General features: G+C 50.6%; 2 protein-coding genes across 2 annotated transcripts in view; both read right to left on the reverse strand.

Annotated features, from left to right (window-relative positions):
* The window catches only part of LOC147684713 (uncharacterized), a 412,180-nt gene that overhangs the window by 220,970 nt on the left and 164,138 nt on the right, over positions 1-27,072 (reverse strand). The window lies entirely within an intron of this gene.
* On the reverse strand, positions 15,720-16,592 carry LOC147684714 (uncharacterized). Its single transcript, XM_086942267.1, has one exon. The coding sequence runs from the start codon at positions 16,590-16,592 to the stop codon at positions 15,720-15,722; it is 873 nt and encodes a 290-aa protein (XP_086798393.1).

Consider the following 27,072-nt stretch of genomic DNA (forward strand, 5'->3'; position numbering starts at 1 on the left):
GAACCATACAGACACTGATACTGATACTCAAAAAAACAACTAATAACCCATATACACACTCGTGTAGCTACTCACCAACCCATGCAGCCACTTATACACAAAGTGAGACGCAGATACAGATATTTAAATATGTAAACATTACTCGCTAATATATGTATTCACTAAGATACATTTATTAAGTCAGTTAACCAATCAATTTTACACAAAAAAACATCCATTTAGACCTTTATTTACCCATTTATTCTTCCATCAACCTTTAGATATACATATATAAAAAATATTTATTTTTCAGAAAGATGCATTCACTGGATGATGTCATCAGTGATGTCATCAGGGATGTCATCAGTGATGTCATCAGTGATGTCACTGACCATGTCATGAGTGATGTAATATGTGACGTCATCAGCAGTGCATTGCACGCGCAAGTTATAGTGAGTCCAACTAACTATAACGTGGGAATTTCAATGGTTTTATGCGAGTAAAATTTCCACCTAACTATAACTGGTGTGAAACCTAAGGTTTTTTCAGTGAATTTAATAGGTTTTTTTAAATGCTAATTCCTAACTATAACTGGTGTGAAACCTATGGTTTTTTCAGTGAATATATATATATATATATATATATATATATATATATATATATATATATATATATATATATATATATATATATATATATATATAATTTCTATGGCACAATGAAACCCCTCATTTTATACTTTTGTCATAAGTAAGACTGTTAGCGTTCTAGTTGTTCTTTAGAACACTCCGGGACATTCTGTCACTGGGCTATAGTTGGGCTACATCTGGCTGATATTTGGGCTAAATTTGTTTTTTTTTGTCTCTGGTGGCCATCTTTGGGCTACATTTGGGCTCTAACATTTATATATATATATATATATATATATATATATATATATATATATATATATATGTAGCCCAATATATATTTTTTCAAAGTTAATTTTCGTAAAAACCACTGGAGCATATGTCTTGACATAGCAAAGGCACATCGGGGTACCAGTCCCTACAATTTTGCCAAGTTTGGTGGAAATCCATTCAGCCGTTCGGGCTAAAAGTGAGTTCGACCGCCCTATGGAAATTAACATGGAGAAAACACGTTTTGGGACCCCCCTTTTATCTCGGCCCCCGCTTGACGAACACCCCCACATTTTCAGGGAAGGAGCGGAGCGGGCCACGAACTTTGAGAAATTCTCAGAGATTCGTCCACCGGCGCCAAAGTTATTCCCAATAGAATGTTGCGGATTTCCTATGGAAAGTAGATCCTAACTATAACCACCTACTGGTGACCGCCAGTAGGATGGAATATATATATATATATATATATATATATATATATATATATATTCAGTCAAAGTCTGCCAAAACAGTGAGGACGCCACACAGCTAGGAGTTATGCCTTTAATGAGATGCTGTAGCTCGGCGGGGTGACATACTCGCTTCGAAATTCAATGCGCAGCCCAACGCGTTTCGAGCACTGCGGTGCTCTTGTTCACAGGCAAAGTAAGGGCAAATGACCGGCAGTTCTGCAGGAACGCTGATAAGCAGTTCAAGTAGTCCCGCCCGTGTAGGCGTGTGCACGCCAAGCATGCTGGTACTTAGAGTTCCTGCAAGTTACTGTCCAAGTGGGTGCCTTGTCATTGCTCAATTAATGTTCAAAATCTTCCCCCAGTGGGTTGAAGGGAGCTGACAGCCATCCGCAGAGCCTTCCTCACGGCCAAATCACACGGCACTCCCAGCTCCAAACGGGTTCGTGCCTACGAGCCCCGGATCTGCATACCAACAGCGGAGCGTCCTCGCGACCAGGCCGGCCGCTCAAATTCAGTCAAAGTCTGCCAAAACAGTGAGGACGCCACACAGCTAGGAGTTATGCCTTTAATGAGATGCTGTAGCTCGGCGGGGTGACATACTCGCTTCGAAATTCAATGCGCAGCCCAACGCGTTTCGAGCACTGCGGTGCTCTTGTTCACAGGCAAAGTAATGGTGCCTTGTCATTGCTCGAAACGCGTTGGGAGTGCTGTGTGATTTGGCCGTGAGGAAGGCTCTGCGGATGGCTGTCAGCTCCCTTCAACCCACTGGGGGAAGATTTTGAACATTAATTGAGCAATGACAAGGCACCCACTTGGACAGTAACTTGCAGGAACTCTAAGTACCAGCATGCTTGGCGTGCACACGCCTACACAGGCGGGACTACTTGAACTGCTTATCAGCGTTCCTGCAGAACTGCCGGTCATTTGCCCTTACTTTGCCTGTGAACAAGAGCACCGCAGTGCTCGAAACGCGTTGGGCTGCGCATTGAATTTCGAAGCGAGTATGTCACCCCGCCGAGCTACAGCATCTCATTAAAGGCATAACTCCTAGCTGTGTGGCGTCCTCACTGTTTTGGCAGACTTTGACTGAATATATATATATATATATATATATATATTGATGTTTTAATATATGGGTTGTAAACGTTTTAGAAATGATGTCCTTGCGGAGTAATAGTCCTGCGTTATAAAAATTGCCGAGTGATGGTATGCGGTATGTTGGTTTGCGGAATATCATCACATATTCTCGGGTAAGGGATAGTCCGTTTCTTGCTATTTCCGTGGAGGTGGGCCTTGTGTCCGGATGTTCATGGCGCGTGGCCTGTGCGCAACGTAAGTGGAAAATCTCAAGTGTGCGCTTCAGGCGTCACCGGACGTTAAGGCAAGATTACATTTCCTGCACAATGGCCCCTGTTTGCGCTCCTCCCGGTACTTGGGAATAGCGCCATGTCTGACCTCCATACAGTAAAGCAGGTGAGCGTCACGGGACAAGCACACCCGGAGCTGGAATGTACAGAACCTGGAAAGAAAAAACAATGAAATATTGGACAAAACGCTCGCTTTTTTTTCTCCGTAATCCCGCGCCCCCCTAACGCCCACAGCACACGATGTGAGACATGGCATGAAGGGCGGCACCTACCACACGCCCCGAGCGTTTGTCACACCCTCAGCACACGCCCACAGCACAACGCAGACACGCCCACAAGGGACTAATTTGCAGGCACGGTTCTTTTACCTTTTAAATGTATATGGTGGACGTCTGCATATCCTATGTCCTTCTGCTCCAACTGACCTTTCCAACGCTGTATTGGGTGTTGTGATTGGTGCTGTGGTTCCTGAGATTACCCACCACAAAGGTTTGGGCTCTCTCTTTATTATATTAGTATAGATTGAGTAGTTACTTCTCCAGCGCCTCTCTGCCTGTCTGCAAAGTTGTTTCTGTTTGCGCAAGGCATCACAGAACCAGGGCTCAGATTTCTTTGTGCGTTTGTTAGCTGAGCTTTTTTCTCTGATGCCAATGAGTTGACTGCAGATTTAATCCAATTGGAGAAATGATCTGTGGCTCTATTTGTATCACATTTCAGGTCCGGTGTAAAGGAGGTCAAGGTGTTTTGCAACTGCTGTGGGCCAATGTTCCTCCAATTGCGTCCTGTGGCTGATTTGAGGGTAGTATGAGCCCTGGGGATATGATGGTTGGTGGATATTATGAACAGAATAGCTCTATGGTAATGTTGATTTATTGTCATTTGGATTTTCAAGATGGTAGTTGAAGTCGCCTAAGATACAATATTCTTCAGAAGTGGTACTTTATTCTATAATTTGACTAATAGTTTCCTCAAATTTGGTTTTGCTTTTAGAGTTGGGGGGTCTATAAAGTAGGGTGCCATTAAAGGTGTAATTGGCACTCAGTTTGATTCTAAAGGAGAGTAGTTCACATTCGGGATTACTTCCTATTGGGAGCCCATTAGTTCAAATGAGTTATTGACAATGATCGCTAGACCACCACCCCGTTTTTCTTGTCTATCATTTTTTAGGATGGAGAATCCTTGGGGAATGGCCAAGGCTAGATCGCAATCTGTGTTACTATTCGCCCATGTTTCGGTCACAAAGGCCATGTAAATTTTGTGCGTGGATAGAAGTTCTTTAAATTCTATATTCTGTTTATAAGGGAGCGAGTGTTCAGTAGCAAGCCGGTCACTATCTTGGAGGTTGGTGGCTGACCATTTATGTTTACGTTTTCTGTGAGGCATGCTTTGGTTTAGTATAAAAGAATTTTAAGTTGCGGTATGGGCAGGTTCTAGGCTCTTTGGCAGGATTAAGCCGAACAAAGGGGCAATTGGTGTAACTTTTATTGAGGTTCATAAGAGTTGCATTTGAATAAGTCAACCTTTTACCTGTGTGTGAGATGTTCTGAACAGGGGGAATGGCCCTGGGCCCTGTCCAGGCGTGGATGGCGCAGACGGGCTTGCCTTTGGCATGCCTATAGCGCGCCCACTGCGCGTCTGCTGTTGCATCTGAATTTATGCCGGTGGCAGGGGATTTGGCGCGGGCACAAAAGCCTGCCCCCTATGACCCGGAAGTCAATCAGGGTGTTCCGGTTTGAACTGCCCTCCACTGCGAACGGCACCAGCCGCGGTGGAACTGGGCAAGAACACGGAAATCAGGTAAGTTTGACTTGCGCTAGCGTTCTAGTGCTGCAGCTAGGAGAGTTTTAAAATAGTTAAAACAGCGTCTGAAACTATTTTAAAAAGTGGAGAAGAAGATTCAAGATCCTGAGCTTTCTCGCCCGGAGATGCGAGATGCACCAGTCAAGTTACAATTGCGGCTTTAGTAGAGAGAGACATATAGTATGCGGCATGGACAATAGTGCAATACGTACAAACTTTCCCAGTGCTCCCCTCAACTGTGGCACGAAACGTAATAAACAGACTGTGGGTGTACACTGTAAGGTAGTCCCCGTCATTTCTTGCAGTCATTGCAACACACCCTCCCAGTACAGTAAGACACGTCTGCACCCCCATGCAAGGTGAAGAAAGTCCGCGTCAGGATGACCACATCGTTTACAGTTACTTGTATCCCTAAGGCCGCATCTATGCAGCTTGGCCGGGGTGTGGTAGGATCGGTGGATGAATTTGAAATGGAATATGCACAAGTTTCCGTTGGATGTAAGGGCCCCGGTCAGACTACAAATATGCTCAAAGTCTTTGTCTGATAGTTGAGGAGTCACACTTTGATTCCAACATGCTAGACTCTTGCCCGGCGCAGGGGCACTCTGCCCTCACTTCCCTGTACAGTTTTGTAATCAACTTTTGTTGAGATGGCGCAGTGAATAGCGTCTGTAGGGCACGTAATGTTGGTGGTTCGTCTGGATATGTGTGTTAGTGGTCCCTGACCGCGTGCCGCAATCTGAACATGGTAAGCTGAAACAATAATGAGGGATTTGTTATATAGGGTAATTGTTCCTCCGTCAGAAAAGGTCCTTCCATATATATGTCCCGCATGTACACAGGACCGACTTCCCTCATAGCCCTAATGGGTCCTTCTTTGCGCGTGACAGAAAGGGCCACATGATGTGCTATGGGCAGTGCTGGTGCATATATAGGCAGTTTGTTAGTTAGTTTTCCTATGGCTTGCCATGCTCCTATGGTTGTGTCTACTAAGTTAATTTCAGTACGGGGCGTGGTCCTGCGCTGGGTGTGAGAATCCCTGCCAACGGAACCAGGTGTGAATCCCCATCTTCCACCGCAACATGCAGAGTGAAGGCGTGCGGTCTGAACCAATGATATGCGTATTGCACTTGTGCACATAAATAATAGAGATAGAGGTCTGGTGCATTGAATCCATCCCTAGCGTAGTCTAGTGTCAGTGTTACATAAATCCCATTCAATGGAATCAAAAGCCTTCGCTGCGTCCAATAGGACCGCAGCAGCTGTCAGCGCCGGATCTAAAACATGAAACATAGCGAAGATTGTTCGTAAGTTATACGACTTCGACCTTTCCAGGATGAAGCACGGTTGATCTGGAAGGACCAGGCTGGGCATTAAGGGCTGCAGTCTAGTAGCTAAAATTTTCGCCAATATCTTGGCATCCAGGTTGATTAACGACAGCGGCCTATAAGATTTGCAAATATCGGGGGCTTTGTCCTTTTTCAATAGTGTAATAATCAGGGCTTGGCGAAGAGTCGGCGGCAACAAGCCAGTTTCATGCGTCTCCGCATACATCTCAAATATGTGAGGGGTAACCAAATCAATGTAAGCTTTGTAGAATTCGGCCATGAGCCTGTCAGGCCCCGGCGCTTTTTGGTTGGGCAGTATAGCCGCATTTCGTAGTATCCACACATCCACAAAAGCAGATCAAATTCCAGCATAGCATAATCAACACTCTGTGCCATTTTAGGTGTGCGTATACCTTGTGGCCTCGATTTGTCTAGCTGTGGATTTAAATACGTATTTAAAGTCCTCTCCCCACACCGTGGCTGTCTCGGGCCACACATGCATAGTGCTGTACAGTTTTGTAAATGTCTCCTGGTCGTCCCGCTATGGGGCCATAAACTTTGATCAGGGTGATGAGGGAAGTACAATCAGCATGTCAATCGAGCGGACACGCGGATTGTGAACGGGGAATACTTCTCGTGAAGGAATACAACGGGCGAAAGCCTTCCTGTAGAGACTGATACTTGGAGCTATTTGGACAGCACATGCAGAATATTAGACAGCAGAGGACCCCCGTAGAACCCCCATGCGGGTTGGAATTATCATCGCATACTGATTGAAAGAGAACAGATCTGGAAATGGCCTTGAAAAAGTTGTGGGTTACATTCCCAATTACTACTAAACACGTGTCGGCTGTGTGGAAAGTTTCCAGTGAACAAGAATAAACACAAACTGATGTACCAATAATAACTACTCTTTGTGATTGTATCAGAATGTGGAAACACTTGTATATATAACATTACTGTGACTTACGTGTGCTAAGGAGTGTTATAGCTTGTGTAAGGCTTGTGCCGCGTTTGGAAGGATTAAAGTGGTTCCTTCTACCTTTTAGCACCGTCTGATATAACCTCTAAGTCAAATCAATTGTGAGACTTTCCAAGTGGCGCCAGATAACCTATACCAAACCACTGCTTGTGCTTAACTTTGCTTCGAATATGAATTGACCATGAAAAAACATAAGATGATCATTTGGCAAAACAGTAACAGTTGGTTTAATTAAACACTTCGGCTGGGATCGCAGTTACGGAAACGGGTCTGAGGACTGTCTCAAAGTACAATCAATCTGAACAGGGTTTTACACATTTCTTTGGCTATCATAAAGTCATTTCTTAGATCTTTTTTTTCTTGTAAAGTATGCAGGCCTTGTCTGTGGAGTCATAAATAGAGTCCTCTCATAACAAATGCAGGTGTCCATCGACCTTGCATGGGCACAATGGGCAACGTTTCCAGAGGACCGTCATGATGGTGTGCGTGATTGGCTGTGTGTTCCTAACCTCATGCGGGGTCTGACTTTATGGTATTTTGAGAATGAGCGCACCACTCTGGCCACGAGTGCTTTATTGGGGCCAATCTCCATGGACCATTGTGGTGTTTCTGCGCTTATCTGGGGGATGGACCTGAGTTTCCTGTTCGCGTGTTCATCACGGGGAGACGAGTCTAGCCGGTGGCAGTGGCTGATTCTATCCGCTAACGCTGTGTGTAACAAGACCTGCACTGCGAGCGCTGATTACATAGCGTCTTTTTAAAACTTAGCGATTTGCTGCTAATTTTAATTGTACAGTTTACTTCTTGTGTAAAATTTTAAACTGTGCCTCACCTGTAGGCTGACGTAATTTTGCTTGGGGATTCACTCTTTAAACTCCCGCCCCGGTCCGCCGCGTCCATTTTGGGCGTTTGAAGCGGAGGGTGGAGGAGCCCAGCACTTCCGGGCTCAGGGCTGCAAGGTCAGCGCTCTAGCTGCGCTGTATGAGTGAGTGAATAAAAACCCTGCTTTGGCACACCCGCGTGGTGGAGACGAGTCTAGCCGGTGGCAGTGGCTGATTCTATCCGCTTACGCTGTGTGTAACAAGACCTGCACTGCGAGCGCTGATTACATAGCGTCTTTTTAAAACTTAGCGATTTGCTGCTAATTTTAATTGTACAGTGTACTTCTTGTGTAAAATTTTAAACTGTGCCTCACCTGTAGGCTGACGTAATTTTGCTTGGGATTCAACTCTTTAAACTCCCCCCCCCACCCCCCCCCCCCACCCCCCCCCGGTCCGCCGCGTCCATTTTGGGCGTTTGAAGCGGAGGGTGGAGGAGGAGCCCAGCACTTCCGGGCTCAGGGCTGCAAGGTCAACGCTCTAGCTGCCCCTACCTCTCCTATAAAATGTGCGTAGGACCGCGACCGCGCAGCGGACGCGTGCAGCGGGCGCGCCGGAAGCGCACCAAAGTCGAGCCAAAGTCAAGCCCGTCTGCGCCCGTCCGCGGCCGGACGGGGCGCGGGGCCAGGAATCCTAGTCCTCCAAAATCCTCCAAGATACGGTACGGTAGACAGGAGCTGTTGGATCTCTGTCCCACTGTCGCCCTACCCTGTAAACACACTATGGAGGCGCTATCGCTGCATGTCTGCCCTCTGTGTCCTTTCACGCCTGATGAGGTACCGACCAAGGTGCCCTCTAAAAGGCAGATTAAGGCGGGATTGATAAACTGCAGATCTCTTGGCAAACATGGTATTCAAATATATCACCTACTTGAGGATGAAGGATTTGATATTTTGTTTTTCACTGAGACCTTGCTAGGAGAACTCTCAGACCCTGACATCATAGAGGCCATGCCTCCTGGTTACTCCCTCTCCAGACTGGATAGGAAGGATGGCAGGGGTGGAGGTATAGCAATTGCGATTAAAGCTCCTATGGAATGTTCCCTATCTCCCCTAACGATTGATCACTGTGAAGCAGGCTCTTTCACTATCATCATAGGACCTCAACACTCCTTCTCGGGCATTCTTGTGTACAGACCCCCAGGTAGGCTGTATGATTTCACTACTAGCCTGACAGAAGCCACAGCACACCTAGCAATGAGAAAAAGTAGATTTTTGGTGCTTGGTGACATGAATGTTCACTTTGATGATCTCCTTGACAAAGATGCTAAGGACATCAGGTTAGAACTTCACTCCCTACAACTAGACCTAATAAATCATGACCCCACTCATAGACTTGGACATCTCCTGGACCCCATCTTCGGGAACTGGACCGGAGTGCAAGTTCTATCTCCGATTCCGGTACCCTGGTCTGATCACTCCCTAATTCCGTTTCACATTCAGTTATCTGAGTCTGATCCTAAAAAAGACTGTGATCACCGTTACCTGTGTCGGAAATGGAAAAATTTCTCCCAGGACACTTTTAACGAAATACTCGAAACAGGAGGACCTCCAGGAGGCACTGACTGTGAAACAGCCTATAGTCGTCTACAGAACCGTATTTTAACGGCCCTAGATAACACTGCTCCTATTCGAAATATGAAAAACTCTAAAAATGCGAGAAAATCCACCCCGTGGTATACTCCTGAACTCCAGGCAGCTAAATCCGCCTGTAAAAAATTAGAACGGGAATGGCGTATCCACTTCTGCCCGACTATTAAAACACAATATAAAAAAGCGCAAAAGGACTATAATAAAAAAATACGTACTACCAAAGCCTTGCATTACAAAATTCGCATTGGGGAAGCAGAGAACTCCTCTAAAGAGCTCTTCAAAATCTTTAAAGAAATCTCTGTGCTCACAACTGATAATACGTCCCACACTGACTCTGTGGAAACCTGCAATAAAATCGCCAAATATTTCTCTGGGAAAATTACCGACATCTATGCCAACTTTTCTGGAAACCTGACATCTGGTCATGATTTTATGGAAAGTGAAGGAGTTAGTCTTACAGAGTCATGCCTACAGTGCTTTTCGGTCCCCCCTCCTGAAATGCTTGTTAGCGTCTGTAAAAGCATCAAGTTGGGCTCCCCCCGTGACCCGGCCCCTCCGAAAGTACTTGGAGCAAGTCTAAAAGTATTGGAACCTTACTTCAGGCACGTTATCCAAGTCTCCTTTTCCTCAGCCTGCCTTCCGGAGGATTGGAAGAAAGCAATGGTACTACCAATCAAAAAGAAACCCAATGTGAGCCAGGTACCCTGGAAAACTTACGACCCATCTCTCTCTTATCTTACCTAGCGAAAGTGGCCGAAAAAATAGCCAATAAACAACTTATGGCTCACTTAGAATCTAATAACTCCCTGCATAGCTCCCAATCTGGTTTCCGGACGAGCTATTCCACTGAGACAGCCCTCCTGAGAGCGACTGAAACTCTACGGGCAGGAGCTGACGAGGGTCACACGATGGCACTTATTATGCTGGACCTCAGTGCTGCGTTTGACACTGTAGCACACTCCATCTTGCTACAGTGTCTAAACAAAGCTGGGGTCACCAAGGCGGCACTAGGATGGCTGAAAGCTTTCCTCACAGACCGCTGCTTCCAGGTTCAGAGAGGCACATTCCTCTCAGACAGCATTGCCTTAGAACAGGGGGTGCCTCAGGGCTCTGCCCTGAGCCCCACCCTGTTCAACCTTTACATGGCCCCGCTGGCAGATGTGGTTCAATCATACGGCATAGAATTAGTATCCTACGCCGACGATACCCAACTGCTCATTTCCCTATCCCAGGCTCCCACCTTAGCAGCCGCCAACTTCAAAACCTGCATGCAGGAGCTTGCAGGCTGGATGAACCAACACTGCTTGAAGCTCAATGGCTCTAAAACAGAGGTTCTTGTGATAGGAGGAAATGATGCTAGTTGGACTCAGGAATGGCGGCTACCCTGTCTTGGTCCTTTACCTACCCCTTGCAAGGAAGCAAAGAACTTGGGTGTCTGGGTTGATCCCAAACTCTCCTTTGATGGCCATGTCCATAAAGTAGTAGGGAAATGTTTTGGGGTTCTGAAGACCCTAAACCGTACTTTGGACCTTCTTCCTTTAGAGGCCAGACGCACCATGACCCAAGCCTTAGTCACCTCCCGTATTGATTACGGCAATGTGCTACTTTTAGGGACAACGGAAAAGAACATCCGAAGACTGCAGGTTCTCCAAAACACGGCAGCACGGCTAGTCCTCAGGTTACCCAAAAGAGCAGCCTCAAAGCCGACCTTGGCCGCTCTCCACTGGCTTCCTGTAAAAAAGAGGGTCCTATTCAAAGTGCTCTTAATATGCAATAGGATAACCTCACAAAACCCCCTGAATACCTGAAGGATCTAGCCATCCCTTACGAGCCCAATAGAGCACTTCGCTCTAGGGGAACTGGTCAACTTAAAATCCCCCGGATAAAAAAGCCAGAATGGGAGGCCGCTCCTTTCGTGTGATGGCAGCCAACAAATGGAATTCTCTCCCAATGAACATCAGGCTAGCAGAGACTGAATCCATATTTAGGAAACTTTTAAAGACCCACCTGTACACCCTTTAGGTCCTTCCTACTTCACCTGCTGCTCTATCCAAAGCGCGGGGACACGCCGGGACGGCGTCACCAGGCGCTTTACAAACCCCTTTATTATTATTATCTGCCGGTTACGTGCCACCCCACCTGTAACTCGTCAATCAGTAACCTCAGGCCTAGGTCACAGAGCCTGCCTGACCTTGTCTTTCTGAGCCAGGGTTGATGGAGAGTTTATGACTGGTGAATTTGATAATAGTGATGCGTTTTTGTTCCTATGTATGACTATATCATTCTAGACATTGGCCCCGATTTTTATCAATATTAACACCGTAAATGACAGGCAGTGAGCCAGGTAATGGGAAATGGCTTTGGTTGAATGCACTTCTTATAAGTATATACAGCTGAATGATGGCATGATACTTGTACCTATCAATTTAAGATGGATTAACACTACGTTCAGCCTACTACTCTCGCCCCTACCAAGCATTCATTGTATACAAATATGTGCACAAGCGTCATGTGGGGTATTTTTCTATCCACAGTTTCTTTATCCCCCAATATTAAGCCTTTGTTTTTGATTCAGAACGCTAGTCTTCTCACCCCAGGCTCCTATCACCTACATATATTCTGTACTAAGCTGCTTTTGCCTTGTGAACTTCATGGTTGCTACTCAGTCGTTCAGTCCCAACTCTTTGATTTCTTTTTTAGAACCTGAGCATTAGTAGCAACATCTCTGCCTTCAGCCACCATCGACTATAGACTTGCAGTGTAATCTACATTTGAGTTTCAGCATCCAATGATGTCCTCTGTCTTCTGTGCCTGTAAACTTAATTCTTCTGTTTTGAACTTCAACTCTGGTTGTCACTCCTCCACTAGAAGGTACCAGATACCCACCTCTGCCATACCGCTTTTCTTTGAAACCCCCAGTGCACTATGCCTAAGCACTCTATGAACTCAACGTTAAAACATTCATTTTATTCTTTTGTCTCTTATACCCACATGCGACTACTTCTGACTTTAGACCGCAGGTGTCTTTTCTACCTTTAACCCTTGACATTTAACTTGTCTCAACCTTCAGGTCGCCTTCCTTACATACAATCTACAGTGTGATTCCACCCAACCCCCCCCACATTGCTCCTTCTAATCCCCGGGGCCATACTCTTTGCTACTAGACTCTATATTATGCCCCTCTTCAATTAACCCCCAATGCATTCCTGTCACTGCTGTTAGTTATGCAGTGCGAACACTGCTACATTCAACCCTTAGTGCCAGCCCACTCGCCCTTTAAAACCACAGCACACAATCCCCATTACCCTTCGGGCCAATGAAAGAGCAGAAAAAGGTTCCCCTCCACTTTTTCCTTTTACCTGTGCACGTTGTGGCTATTTTCGCTAATGTAGCAACAGTCCTTGTTTTTTTTTTTTTGTCATTCCATACTAACAACGTGAGACGTGTTTTTGCGAGAGTTGTGTTGGTGCATGAACGTTTCTGAGGCTGCATTAAATTTGGTCCAACCAACTTGAGAACATGATTGTGGCCAGGGCTCGAGTCGGGGTACCACGCGGGTGGACGGCATCCCCCCACTTATTTTAAGGGGTCTTACCGGGTGGACGCCGGTCCCCCCTGCGCAAAAGCTGGGCTTTAAACTATAGCGGTATTCGCCCTCACGGCCGGCCGCCCCGTCGATCTCCCAAGTCAGTCCTGCAGAGGTTTACTGCTCTGATGGGAGGCTCTCGGCCGCCAGTTGTGCGTGTCTATGGCAAGTGCTTCGTGACGTTCTGCTTGGGAAGGCGCCACGCCGGTCTGTCAACTCCTGTGTGCTGCAGAAAATGGCGCTGGGGATTCACTGTGAGGTAGCCTTCGGGTGCACCGCTCCTACACTCCTACAGGGTGTTGAAAATACCGAGCCTCTCTGCATCAGGGACGGCCAAGCCCCCATAACAAGGTCGGTACAGACAGCTATGCTTGGCATCTGGTATGAGACGGAAAACTAGGCCACCGGCTGCTCTGTCGCCGTCTTAACAATCAAAATAAAGATGCAATGGCCAGACAGGGTCGATATTTGAGCGAAAGAACACCCCTTTAATAACCTCTGAAAACACACACACCATAAAAGCAAAACAACATCAGAGGACCACTAAGTGTAGATCGAGTGTTTTTTTACCTTTCGTGACGTCACTTCCGGGCGTGACGTCACTTCACGTATTTGAGCGTCCCCCACTTCTAGGTTTTTTACCTTCCGTGACGTCACTTCCTGTCGTGACGTCACTTCCTGTCTCTGAGCGTCCCTCCCACTTCTTTATTTAGGACTTGTGCCCTGATTGTGGCCTATGCTTCGCAAAAAACTAATCTACTTCAGTCTGTTACTTATATAACCAATCTCAATCTAGCAAAATCAATCATTGTAGTGTTTGTATAGTGACCAGCAAACTGGGAGGCTTGTGTAGAATTCAGAAGAGGTAGCGCATTGTTTCACATCGTCTGGTAATGTTGCATAACTGATGCACATGTGAGTAATGATAAACTGATGTTACCTCCTGCAAGTGCTCTTTTTGTTAGGGAAGCTTGCAGACTTCTATCCAGATGTACTTATTTTGTGGAGGTTGGTGGCCATCTTTTCACTGTACAAAAGTCTCCTCAATTGGAAGTATAACGGGTGTGCAGCAAAGCAAGATGAAACGCTGTGCAGTCTCAGCTAGGAGGGCAGAGGGACAGGCTAACGAAAACTGGAACGATATGTAAGGAGCAGGGCAGGGGGCAAGGAATGGGTATCTTCACAAGCGAGAGGGAAATTGGTGGAAGATGAGCCCACCACAGGGTCCAAGCAATATTACCAGGTCTGTCCCACCCCCTACAACTTTAGGTATTGGTTTTACAGTAATTCACAGAAAGGGAAACCGGAGTAGTCCTGCACCTCCTGGTCGTGTGCGCCCCTCCGTGCTGCCTTAGCTCCACGAGCCTGGGTCTCTGCTCACTCTCTCTGCAGTCCCAATGTTCGATCCCGCAGCTTCAGGGATACAAACTCAGCCACAGTAGTATAATAATTTTAGACTACGAATTTAAATAGCATTTGGAATTTGTTTACATTTCACATAGATTGTCTGGGGGCATCCTTAGAGTATTTTCCCGCTTTTGCCATAGTCCCCTAATGGCAACCGGACCCCCCGCCCCCACACATGGATACCGTACAAACATAAATAATACACAGGACACAGTGTTTGGTTGGAAAGAAAATGCTGCAGGATTTATTACATACAACATATGTAATAGATGGGTTATCTTATGGGTAATCCAAGGGCAGGCCGCATTCTCGCCACCTGCCCGCCTGTTGAGCCGGGCAGCACAGTGTGTGGCCACCTGTGTGCTGCCCCATATCTTAATTAAGTAGACTCACGCCCCGAGGGGCGGAGCGCAACTAGGCAACCCCCGGTTGTACAGGCCCACAACCGCCCGACGGACTACTGAGGTGCCGACACGTGTACCATGACCTCCCATGAAGTCCAGGTGTTAGGCTCTGGCACCCCTATGTGCCTGCTGAGGTACACCGCTGCACCTCTCAGCTTCCGGATCACCCTGTAACTCCGCCACAGCCTGGCCGGTGGCTACCGCCGCCGCCCGGGCCCCCCATCCCCTATGCTCCTTCCTACCTGCAGCCTCTCTCCTGCAAAGCCTCGTACAAATCTAGGAGGAACAGGTCCAAGCCCACTGGATTGAGATGCACGCCATCTAACTCAAAGTAACCCCTTATCTTATCCTGAATCATCTCATGTCGGATGAAACCAATGCCTCTCTGCGAAGTGAACTTGCAAATATCACGGTTCACCCTCCTCCTAGACCTTTCTATGGCTTCGCTTGACCTTGCGCCCCGCCAGACTCTGCGTGGGAGTAATTCGGACCACCAAACCTCACAGCTCCCCATCATTCTGCAAACCTCCACCAGGTCCGCCTTCATTTTACGCAACAATGCGGACCTTCCCATGTTGGTAATGTCGTTGCCCCCCAGGTGAATGACTAAGTGATGCGGCGGAGGGCCCCCTGTAGCCAGTGAGTGCCTGAGTCTGGACAAGAGGCCACTCCAGCGCATTCCCGGGAAACCTAACCATACACACTCTGTGTTGGAGAAACCCCGCATCCAGTTCCTGGTGGCAGCCCAACGACCTAACTTGGAGACAGTTGAATGGCCCAGAACCCAAATTCTCGAACCTGTCAACACAAAAGACACCAATCAGTTTGCTCTTTTATTGCACGCTTAACACAGCAAAAGACATGATACATCAAAGCATTATTGTTCCCATAAAATGTAAGGCCCTTGTGCAACCCAGCAAAGAGAAAGATACACCAACAACTCATGCATATTGTTCCAATAACTATAACATCTTTGTGCTACACAGCACGAGAAACGGTACACATTAACACCTGCTACAGACCCAATAACTGTACGGCCCTTGTGTTACGGGCGGACATAGCGCTTGTAACAAAGTGATTCCCAGCGCCCCACCCTTCTAATGCCTTCTGGTGGCATACCAGCCCGAGAAGCAGAGGTGGCCGCCCCAATACGAAAGGAGTGGCTGGAGAAACGCTTCCCCTCGCCAGTCAAGCCTGCTCGGGCCAGGCAGGCCAGCATTATTCTATCCATCTGGTACCTGGTAAGGGGTGAAAGGTCCTCATGCACAAGTAGGTAGCCCGCCCCAGGTGGCCGCAGGGCGAGGTAGCTCCGGACTGCCGCCACGGGGCACCCGGTTTGCTCTTTAATGGGAGTCAGTACAATGCGAACCCCCTTCCCGGTTTGGTCTGTCTTGGACTTCCTGAGCGTGACCGTCATGTCCGAATCCAATGTGACATCCCCCAGGCACAGGGCATCGCCGGAAGCATCAGTCTTAGAGCGTGCCACCAGCTCGCTGCTCCTAAAGGCCCCGAAAAAGGCGAGGCAGAACGCTGCCGTGAACAAGGTGGCCTCAAAGGGTGAGCGGGCTACTGAAGGTAACACCCGCAGCATGTCCTGCAGCGTGCTGAAGTCGATGGGCGCTCTGTTGTCCGGAGCCCTGGGCTCATCCCGAGACCAGCCCTTCAGTGCTGCCCTGATGGCAAAAGCCTGGGTGGGATCCGTGAACCCCCGTAATTTAGCGTCATGGCCGATGGCCGCCAGATGTCCGCAGACCCAGGAGTGGGACTGTCCCCTCTTTCTAGCCCAGACAATGAAGGCTCTAACTCTGTCCTCCAGGGGGAGCTCCCCCAAGCCCAATTCATCCACTATCCCGTGGAACGCGGCCAGGTGACTTCCATAGCGTTTCCTGGTGCTTGGTGCCAGGGCCCTCTCCCCCATGGCTCTCAGTTCCTGCTCCACTCCAAAATACGCCATAGCTCCGGCGGGAAAGGGGTCATCTCCTCTCTCGCCTGTGGGCAGGCCGCCCGGAAACGCTCCCACTGAAAACGAGAAAGTGCATCCGCTGCAATGTTAATGACCCCAGGGATGTGCCGCGCCCTAAATTCCAGGTTGCAACGCAGGCTACTTCTCACTAAGTCCCTCAATAGGCAGAGGACCAGCGGACAACTGGCCGTCTGCCCGTTAATCGCCTGAACCACCGCCAAGTTATCTGACCAGAAAAGGACCTTCCGATCTGACAGGGGGCCGGGCCATAGATGGAGGGCAATGACGATGGGAAAAAGCTCTAAAACAGTTATGTTAGCCGTGATGCCTCGCTTGCGCCATGCATTCGGCCACTTCTGCGCACACCACTGCTCGCCCATAATCGCTCCAAAGCCCTCCCTCCCCGAGGCGTCGGTGAACATGCTGAGTTCTGGACTGTCCGCCCAAGGTGCCCTCCAAATGACGGTGCCATTGAAGTTATCCAAGAACTCCACCCATACTTCCAAATCCTGCTTCATTCCCGCTGAAAGCTTCACAAAGTGATGGCGCTGTACTATGTTCGCTGTTGCCCTGGCTAGACGTCTTGCAAAGACCCGCCCGGCCGGGGTGACCCTGGCTGCGAAGTTGAGTTTGCCGAGCAGGCTCTGTATGACCCCCAACGGTGCCTTGTTCCTCCCGAGCAGATCCCGAATGTCCCGTTGCAGTTCCTGCACCTTGTGAGCAGGGAGTCTAGACACCCCGTTTACCGTGTCTAGCTCGATGCCCAGGAAGGTGAGAACCTGTGCTGGGCCCTCGGTCTTGCCCGGCGCCAGAGGCACCCCTAGGTGGCCCGCCAGATCCAAGAAACACGACAACCCTTCACTGCATTCCTTAGTCCCGTCCTTCCCAATGAACAAGAAGTCGTCGAGGTAATGCGTCACCGCCTCGACGCCATACTTAACTGAGAGAGACCACTGCAGGAAGGTGCTGAAGGCCTCGAAAAAGGCGCAAGAGACAGAGCAACCCATTGGCATGCATTTGTCGAAGAAGTACTGACCTCCCCATTTGAACCCCAGTAGGTGGTGGCTCTCCGGGTGTACTGGCAGGAGCCTGAAAGCCGCCTCGATGTCAGCTTTCGCCAACCAGGCCCCCCTCCCCGATCTCCTGACCTGATCGATGGCGGTGTCCAGCGAGCTGTAATGGACGGAGCTTGCCTCCTCTGCCAGCCAGGAGTTAACTGAGTCCCCTTCTGGGAAGGACAGGTGGTGAATCAACCTGAACGCCCCCTGCTCTTTCTTCGGGACGACCCCCAACGGAGATACCACGAAATCTGGGAGAGGGGGGGGAAGGAAACGGGCCCGCCACCCTCCCCAGGAGCAGTTGCTTCCGGATCTTTTCAGTTACCACCGCAGGGAGGTCCCTGGCTGATTTCAAGTTGTCCGCCTCCCTGCTGACCCTTGGACCTAGGTAAGGGATCCTAAAACCTTCGAGAACCTTCGGCTAGCGTTGCCCTGTCTTTAGCAATGGGGTAGGATCTCAGTAGTGCTAGCAGGTTGGGGATGACAATTGGAGAGGGGCCCTTGCGTTGGAGCTGGCCCACCTGCTGACGAGGGGGGGTTCGTACGCTAGGTAATGGGGGGAGAGGGGGCTGCACCGGGGCCACGGAGGGGCTGTTACTTTTCCTGTTTCTGGTTGCCCCCCGCTGAACCCTGCTTCTCGCAGGAGGTTGCTGCGTGAGAGCCACTGCATTTGCTGCATGTGTGCGAGAATCTGCACGCTTTCCCCCATGTGCAGTTCCCTGCATTGAAAAGTCTGCATGTTCCCCCAAATGCTCGCTTCCCCCCCCTATTGTGGGCCCCGCTGCCTCGCCCCCCTCGAAAAGACTGTCTGAATTGACCCTTTTTCCCCCCTTGCTGCCCCCTCGCTACCTCCTCTTTCTTGTCGCTGGTGCTAGTTTTGGCAAGACTCTCGGCCTTCCCCTTGCCCATGTGCTGCAACCACAATCTGACCTCTATCTGATCCCATTCCAATTCCGGACACATGGACATCTTCTTCCTAAATTCATAATCATATCTGTACCAGCCTGTACCCCCATTTTCCGCTTCCTCAGTAATAATGCTCTCATACTGAAAGAGCCCCTGCGCCTGCTCTGGGAAGCGCTCTGTTATTACTGCCGCTAATATCCCAAAAGCCTGCCTCCAGTTTTTAAGTGATTTCTCGGGCCATGCCTGGTATCGTGCCTTTTTCTCATCCTCTTTTGCCCCCACCTTCCTGATGTCCACCCCCTCCACCCCTATCATCAGAAGGGAGAAGATGTCTATGAACTCCCTGCGCCAGATGGCCTCCCTACCCGCCTGTGGCACCAGCCAGGCTAAAGAGCATTTGCCTGAGAGCAGAGGAGCCATGGTCATCCTGGAGGGCGCGGGGACGCTTGGCGATGAGAGCGAAGTACTGGGTGACGCAAGGGGGGGCACGGTTGAGGAGGTGGACGATGCAGTGGCCGATGAGAGCAAAGTAGTGGGTGACGCAAGGGGGGGCACGGTTGAGGAGGTGGACGATGCAGAGGCCGAAGGGACTGGAGAAAGTATCAAAGGCCCCTCGGTCGCCGCGTGGGTGAGGGATAGCACCGGCGCGCTGGCGGTCGCTGAGCCACTGCTGTTGACGCATCCCTGGGAAAGTTGCCCACCCCACGCGTGCGCGAAAGACATCTCCGATGTCACAGTTGGGGCAGGGGAGGCAGCAGCACCTTCGACTGCCGGCTGGACCGCCGCCTCCCTGCCTGCTCTCATTTCGTTCATGAATTCCTGCAGAGAGCTGGTGAGCTTACCCAACTCATCCCGTGTGGCAAAATTCAAAGAAGGGGCCACCACTTCCTGGGGTGGCGTCGCCTGGACCACCTGCAAGGGGGATGATGCTGCCGGCACGTGTACGATCACATTCCGAGCCACCTCCGGTGCGCGGCTTTTGGCTTGAATCGGTTCTGCTGGAAATTCCTTGCAAGTGGGCTTCTTATGTCTCTTGGACCTCTTGGGCCCAGTGTCATTATCCTCAGTGATTTCCTGAAGTACCGTCGGGGTTGCCACCACCACCCCGGAGTCATCTTGGCTGTTGACCCCCAGTGCTTCACTAGCCCACGCCACCCCCTTGACCTTTATTATGTCCAAAAGTGCCTTCAATTGCGCATCGTGCGCGGCTCCCGAAGGGGTTTCCCCAACCTGGCTCGTCTGGGGAAAAAAGCGGAGGGGATCCCTGGCTGTCCATTCCGCTGGCTCCCGTTGACCCTGAAAAAGAAAATGCCCGGTGAGCTACACTACCCATGCTGACGTCATAGGCAAGCCGCCACCCCGTCATCCTGTACTCCTGAGCCACCCTGTGCCCAATCTACGTACCTTCCAAATGAAGACTAGGATGCTGAACGGGTGCGACTGCGCGTGTGTCCGCTGCAAGACGCCGCCTGGAATGGAAACGGGAGCATAAGTAACTAAACCGCCCGGTGCCTCTGCATACCGCAGGCCACCGCGCCTGGACAGCCACCTTCCGCGCCAGCCTTGTGGGTGGCGAAAGCCCGCTATCGAACACCACCCCCATCCCCCACAAAAGGCTAATCTGGCCAAAATTACCTGAAAATCCCTGTGTGTGGCCTCGCCAACGTCTCCCCCCTGGCACCTGCAAACAGAGGAAACTATGAGCGGCCATCCAGTGCACTTTCAACTTCACCTGCCGGATGGGGCGGATGCCCCTCACTCTATGGGCAGGGAACATCAAGGTCCACTTCACATGCACGTTAACCAGCCCCTGCCGGATGGAGCTGGTGCCCCTCACTCTATGGGCAGGGGACATCAAAATCCACATCACATGCACCTGAACAAGCCCCTGCCGGATGGAGCTGGTGCCCCACGCTCTATGGGCAGGGGAACACAATTTTTTGCCTCCCAGTACCTTTCCCATATCCTGCCGGATGGAGCTGACGCCCCTCACTCTATGGGCAGGAGACACCATTATTCAATACATCAACCACAACCCCTTGAGACACCCTCGACCAATCGCCCCTCAGTATCACAAACCGGTGGCGAAGGGGGGGGGGGGGGCGGGGGGTGGTTGGCGCGGTGCGCACGCTATCGGTTAGTGCGTTGCGGCGTGGGCGTCACGCAATATATTCGCTTTCCGTTGCAGGGTGCACATGAATGCCCACGCAACGCGTGTACACGCATAGCTGCCCCTGCAGGAGCTCACCCCCCCCCAGCAGAAAACGGGGGGGGGGGGGGGGGAGCGCGGGCCGCGCATCGCTCTGCGTGAACTGCGTAGTGCGCCCCCTGGAGCCCGCGTCCTACACGCTGGCCATGTTCGTTACCCGTGGGCTCCCTATGTCACCCTGTGAGTCCAGTCACCACGCGCTTTCTAATACCAAATGCGCGGCGCTACAGCGTGTTTCGGAGCGCTAAGGCTTCCTCCTGGCATCCGTCAACGCTCCACTTCCACTGCCCCATGTGTCCGTTTCACACATCACAACCATGGAAACGGCCCATGCGCCCGACACCGAGGCCAAGGCCGGTATTCAATACATGGAAGCAATCATTCACTGCGCTAGCGTAACGAGGTGCGGGGAAGGGTTTCAGCGGTCCTAAGCTGCCCTGTTTGTTTATAAAAAGCGTCCGTCTCACAGGCTTGCTTCGCTGTAAAAGCTAGTAAATCAGTGAAGCGATAATGAAATGAGGGGCGGGGAAAGTTACAGCGGACAAAAGGCGTCGTCGCAAGGCCGGGGGCAGGCCTCACGTCCCGCTATAATATGTCTGCTCGCTGCCGGACCCGGTTGCAGTGCAAATGATATCCCTGATCGGTAGGCGCGGCCTCGGCCCAAAGGCCGGCGGGGCGGCCTATGCCCCATCTTGGATTTCTAAGGCCTAATATGCCTGGTCATGTGGCAACCACCGCGATTTCGTAAGACGCGCCACCCCTGACCCGAGGTCCCGATACAGGCCGCACCCGCCCATGGTCGCTCCCCTCCGATTTCCCTAATGACAGGCATTGCTGTTATCGACCGGAGAAGACTGAAAGCCTGAATGGCCGGATTTACCCGAGGATGTCCCTACGTCCAATAAGCGCGGCCATCTAGAGTTGTTAAGGCCCAATGGGCCTGACCACGTGGCAACCACCGCGACTTCGCAAACCGCGCCCCCTCTGTCCCGAGGTCCCAATACGGACCGCGCACACACCTAGCCCGCTTCCCTCAGCAACACAGTGCCGCTAACAGGCAACCCAGCTACCATTTCCGTAGCCTTTGGCCTTCCCAACCCCCCCCGTGGGTTCAACCACAGGGCCCCGTACAACCTGGATCAAGTACCAGGGACAGGGCCGGGGGGAGGCCAGCGAGAGGCTCACATACCTGATGTTTGAATTTGCAGCACGGGAAGGCGGACGGCGCAGGCCGCGAGCGGGGACCGATTGCAGGGCCGGGTGAAGTGCGTCTAAGTTGGTGGTCTGCACGTGGCGGCGAGGGGCGGCAAAGAGGCCTGAATCTGGCGAGGGGGACTTAAGTACCCCTCGCCCGGCCTGCCGCCCCCCGAAGCACGTCACTGGGCCCGCCCCGTTCCCTGCTGGACCCCTCCTGCCCGAGGGAGGAGGGAGTACCTGCATGCAAGGGGGCGGGGGGGGGAGCCCCCCGGCGACTAAGGTGCCGCCCTCTTGATGGCCACCGGGTGGCCTCGGGCAGCTGCATTTTTGTTGCTATTGCAGCTTTTTTTGCTTCCCGCCCTCCCGCTTCCCTGACAGCTCCTACCATCTCCCAGTTGTGCTTATGGAGGCCCATTTTTGGCTGCACTGCTGGGGCACCGAAGGCGCGTCAAAGGCAAGCCTGTCCGTGCCAGGACACATGGTCCTTCCACCCCGTGCCCCTACACTGCCTCTGTCCTCCGAGCCCTAGACCTTGGACGCCCAAACAACCACTGCTGCCAATCATCCTTCCAAACCACCAAAGGACTGTTCTCCTACCGACACCACTGACTCCCCTTCAGGGACGCCCGAGGTGTGGTGCCGCGGCCAGGACGACTGACGCTGTAATCTGGGGCCCACGGTTCGATCCCCGGCGGGAGGTCAGCCCAGCACCATGTGACTCTGGGCAATAGCTTGCATAATCTTCCAGACGGCCCCCAGCGCGTGATGCCTCTAGGTAACTGTTTGCACTTTAAAAATACTGGATTTACATTTACATTTACCTCCAAGGCAGCCACGTCTTCTACTTCGACCGAGTCCACCGCAACACTACTCCCAAGCCATCCTACTCAACGCTCCCTCACACGGCAAACATGCCACAGAGATTTGAGACATGATCTCTTCCCTCACCCCAGATGTCATCTTCCTCACAGGAACCTGGCTTAATCCCGCCTCCACCCCAGACATTTCCATCGCCATACCCCAAAGCTACAAGATAACACACTGTGACCGAACCAACACATGTTAAGGGGAATCGGCCATCTCTACAGGGACACCATCCATTGCACGACATCCTCTGACAACCCAACGCCAATAGTGGAACACCTAAACTACCAACTCGATAAAAGCATCATCTGAGGCACCCTTGCCTACCGACCACCCGGACCTCATCCCAACCTCTGCAGTGCCATCCAGGTCCTCATCACCCTGCTCTCAATCAACTCTGAGCACTACATCTTCATAGGAGACCTCAAATTCCACTTCAATGACCCAGGCGACACCAACACAAATGACATCATGGAGAACGTGAGCAACATCTGCCTCAAGCAGCTTGTCACCGACCCCAACCACATTGATACACACCCTCAAGCCATCTTCACTTCCAGCAACAGAGTCTGATAAACCACCACACAACTCACCTGGAGCACCCACCACTACATTCACTTCACCATCCCTGGACCCCCTCTCCCGAGCACCCCCGATACACACGAGGGAATTGCAAACATTATCTCAAGACTAGTGTAACAACATTCTCCGCTCCCACTACCCAGGCTTGACTCACTGCCTAGAACAAGCTGCAAATTGTATCTCCCAGTGGATCACAGAATGCATCGATGTCATAGCTCCCCATGGCCAAAAACCCAAGCAGAAGAATCAGCAGGTTCCCTGAAGAACTGTGCTCTGCCAAATGCTACTGTAGTCCACTCAAAAGGGAGTGGCACCTCAGCAAAAAAACACAGAAGACTGGACTGCCTTCAGAACCACCCTCCACTAATTCCACCACCTCCTGAAGGACACCAATAAAAATGACCTAGCACATTGAGGCCAGCACAAACCACAGCAAAGAACTCTTCGCCATTGTCTAGGAATTCACCATTCACTGAGAATGACAATACTTTCTCGCAGAAACTATACAAAAGCCTTGCTGACTGTCCAAGACAAGCTCTCGAGCATCTATGGAAACTTCGAACACCAACCATCTGCCACCTACAGCATTAGCTTGCTCCCACCCACGAACTTAAACCCTGAAAACCGACTCACCCTCTGGGATCCCCTCACCCCACAACACACAATCTCCATCATGAACTCCATGCACTCAGTAGCACCCATGGTCACCTGCCCCCACCACGTGTTCATCCTCTGATGCAAGACAATCTTCGAGCTCAAGACAGTCCTAAAGAGCTCCCATCAACACGGCCTCCTTCCGTGGGGACTGTGAACAAGCTGAAATGAGGCCCCTCCTGGAGAAACCCTCAGCCGACCCAGCCAAACTAAAGAACTACCAGCCCATCTCCTTGCCCCCCTTTCCAGAGAAAGTCTTCAAGAAAATGATAAACCAGCAACTCGCCCAATACCTAGAAGACCACAACCTCCTGGACCCCTTCCAATCAGGATTCCTAGCTAACCACAGCACTAAGACAGCCCTGATCTCAGCCACTGAGGTCAACATAGCCCTCCTGGACTGCGGGGAAATAGCAGCCCTCATCTTCCTAGACCTGTCTGCTGCATTCAGCACAGTCTCCCACAACATTCTGATCAACAGTCTACACCACATCGGGGTCCAAGGAAACACCCTCAAATGGATGGCCTCGTACCTCGCAGTCAGAACCCAAAGGATACGTCTCTTAACTTAAAACCTCTGAACCCAAGAGGATCATCCCTCAGTCCGACCCTCCTCAACACCAACATGACCCCCCTGGCTGATACCGTCTGATCACACGAATTCAGCATCATCTCCAGCGCTGACAATTTACAGCGTATCCTCTCACTGTCTGAGGACCCCTCCACCACCAAAGGCAACTTCCAAAGATGCATGATGATTGTTGCAGACTGAATGAAGGATAACTGTCTCAAGCTCAACACAGACCAGACGGAAGTCCTCATCTTTGGAAATAACCCCTCACTTTGGAATGACACATGGTAGCCAGCAAAACTCTACACCTCCCTGCCCCAACAGACCACACCCATAACCTCTGCATCATCCTGGATAGCAAGCTATCTATGAAGAAACAAGTCAACGGTGTATTTCTGCCTGCTTCCACACCCTTTACATGCTCTGCAAGATCTTCAGGTGGCTCCCGACCAGCACCAGAAGGACCATCACTCAAGCCCTTGTCACCAGCAGACTGGACTATGGTAACGTACTCCAAGTAGGAATCAGGGCACGACTCCTAAAAGAAACTCCAGACAATACAGAATGCAGCGGCACGACTCCTACTCGACCTCCCCAAAGGGACCCACTTCACACCCCATCTCAAGAACCTATACTGGCTCCTGATTAATGAGGGGTGCCAGTTCTAGATGTTGAACCACGCCTACAAAGCCTGCACAACGAAGGACCAGCATACATCAACAGACACCTCACCTTCCACCAATCGACTCTGCACCTCTGATCATCATCCCTCTGCCTCGTAAATACACCACGCATCCGCTGAGCCAACAGCGGAGGACGCTCCATCTCACACTTGGCAGCCAAGGCCTGGTATAACCTCCCCCCCTGCAACCAAGTACTTCATCACTCCAGCAATCTATAAGAGAGGTAAAGATCTGGATGTTCGAATAATTGAACCCCTATGCAGTAGTGTTGCGCTCTATAAATGTCTGCTTGAGTGATTGCGCCTTTGACAGGTCGCAATGACATCCATGTGCCTTCAGTTATTCACATCTGTCTTTCTGGTGGGCATATACCTTCGGGTAGTGCGTTAAATGGGCCGGGACCAAGGCAATTCTGAATTTTTTGCCCTCGAGTACCAGAACTTCTCCTTGGCCAAAGAGTACCGGTACTCACTGGGCAGCAACGCAGAAAGGAAATGGGTATGTGTTGAAAGAAGAGCAAAACAGCTGACAACGAGTCAGCCTGTTTTCGTGCAGCACTCTGATAATCAAGTGCTAACTTGCACTGTGCCAATTCGACAGCAGACCCAGGCGCGCAATGCCCATTGGGCTCAAAGGCCCCCCCCCCCCCCCCCCTTTGTGTGTGTGTGAGCCCGGTCTGAGGCAGCTTCCTGGGCGCACACACAGCCGCACCAGAGTACTTCACAGGTCTTTAAAAGACCGTTTACCTGTTAATGAGAATTTGTTGTTCTTTCACCCTTTCTTAGAGCACCTGCATCTTTACTCTGCTGATAGCTGGAAGAAGAATCAGCCCACACCTGAAATTTTTATTCGCACACCCGAGCCCCCCAAGCCCCCCGCCCCCCCCCCCCCCTCATCCTTTCCTGGAATTTCACTCTAGATGTGCCTCTGGGCAGACCTATCCATGAAATCACTCAGTGGAGTCAATAGCACTGTAGGTGTGTGCGAAGGGCCTACTACCAGCTACATCTTGTGACTTGAGGGGAATCGAAGTGGCGTGCAAGTACATCGGAGTATGCCAACACTTGTCTGGAGCATGGTTATAGGAAAGAGGTGGTGACAGACACTGAGGCAGAGAGGGTGGTAATCAAGGTTTTGTAATCCGTGGCCAGCAAATGTAACCATTTCTAAAAACAAAAGTATTGAATGCAGTTGACTATTGAAATGGGTCGTTGCCAGTAGAAGACTGGATTCAGAGAGTAAAGGCAAATAAGTAATAAATGAAGCCCGTTCCTCCACTATCAAATGTTGACCGTGATAATCCAGTTCAATACTTTAAAGCAAGAATATTTTCTCAAGCTTCATTGTACATAAGTGCTTGTGTGTCACTGTGCATGATTTTGCATGCATGAGTGTTGTCTGCCGTGTTCAGCACAGCAAATGTATAGCTTCCATCCCGAAAAGCCTTGTATTACCACAGTCCGGTGTGAAGCGCATGTAAAAGTGTTCGCTTATAGAAAGTACTAGGCCACTCTTTCTCTACCCAGTGCAGATATGCTTTATCTGCAGTGTCTCAACACAACTGTATTTTGTTTTTAAGGGGACATTTTCTCGAGGGTTAATGGAGGGGTTCTGGGAGAGGCAGAGGTGGGCAAACCAACAAATAAACCAGGATAGCAATTCAGAGTCGCATCAAGAGTCCGGATTGGCGAGCCCTTACATAAATCGATCC

Source organism: Lissotriton vulgaris, chromosome 10, assembly GCF_964263255.1.
Source record: "Lissotriton vulgaris chromosome 10, aLisVul1.2, whole genome shotgun sequence".
Lineage (NCBI taxonomy): Eukaryota > Metazoa > Chordata > Amphibia > Caudata > Salamandridae > Lissotriton > Lissotriton vulgaris.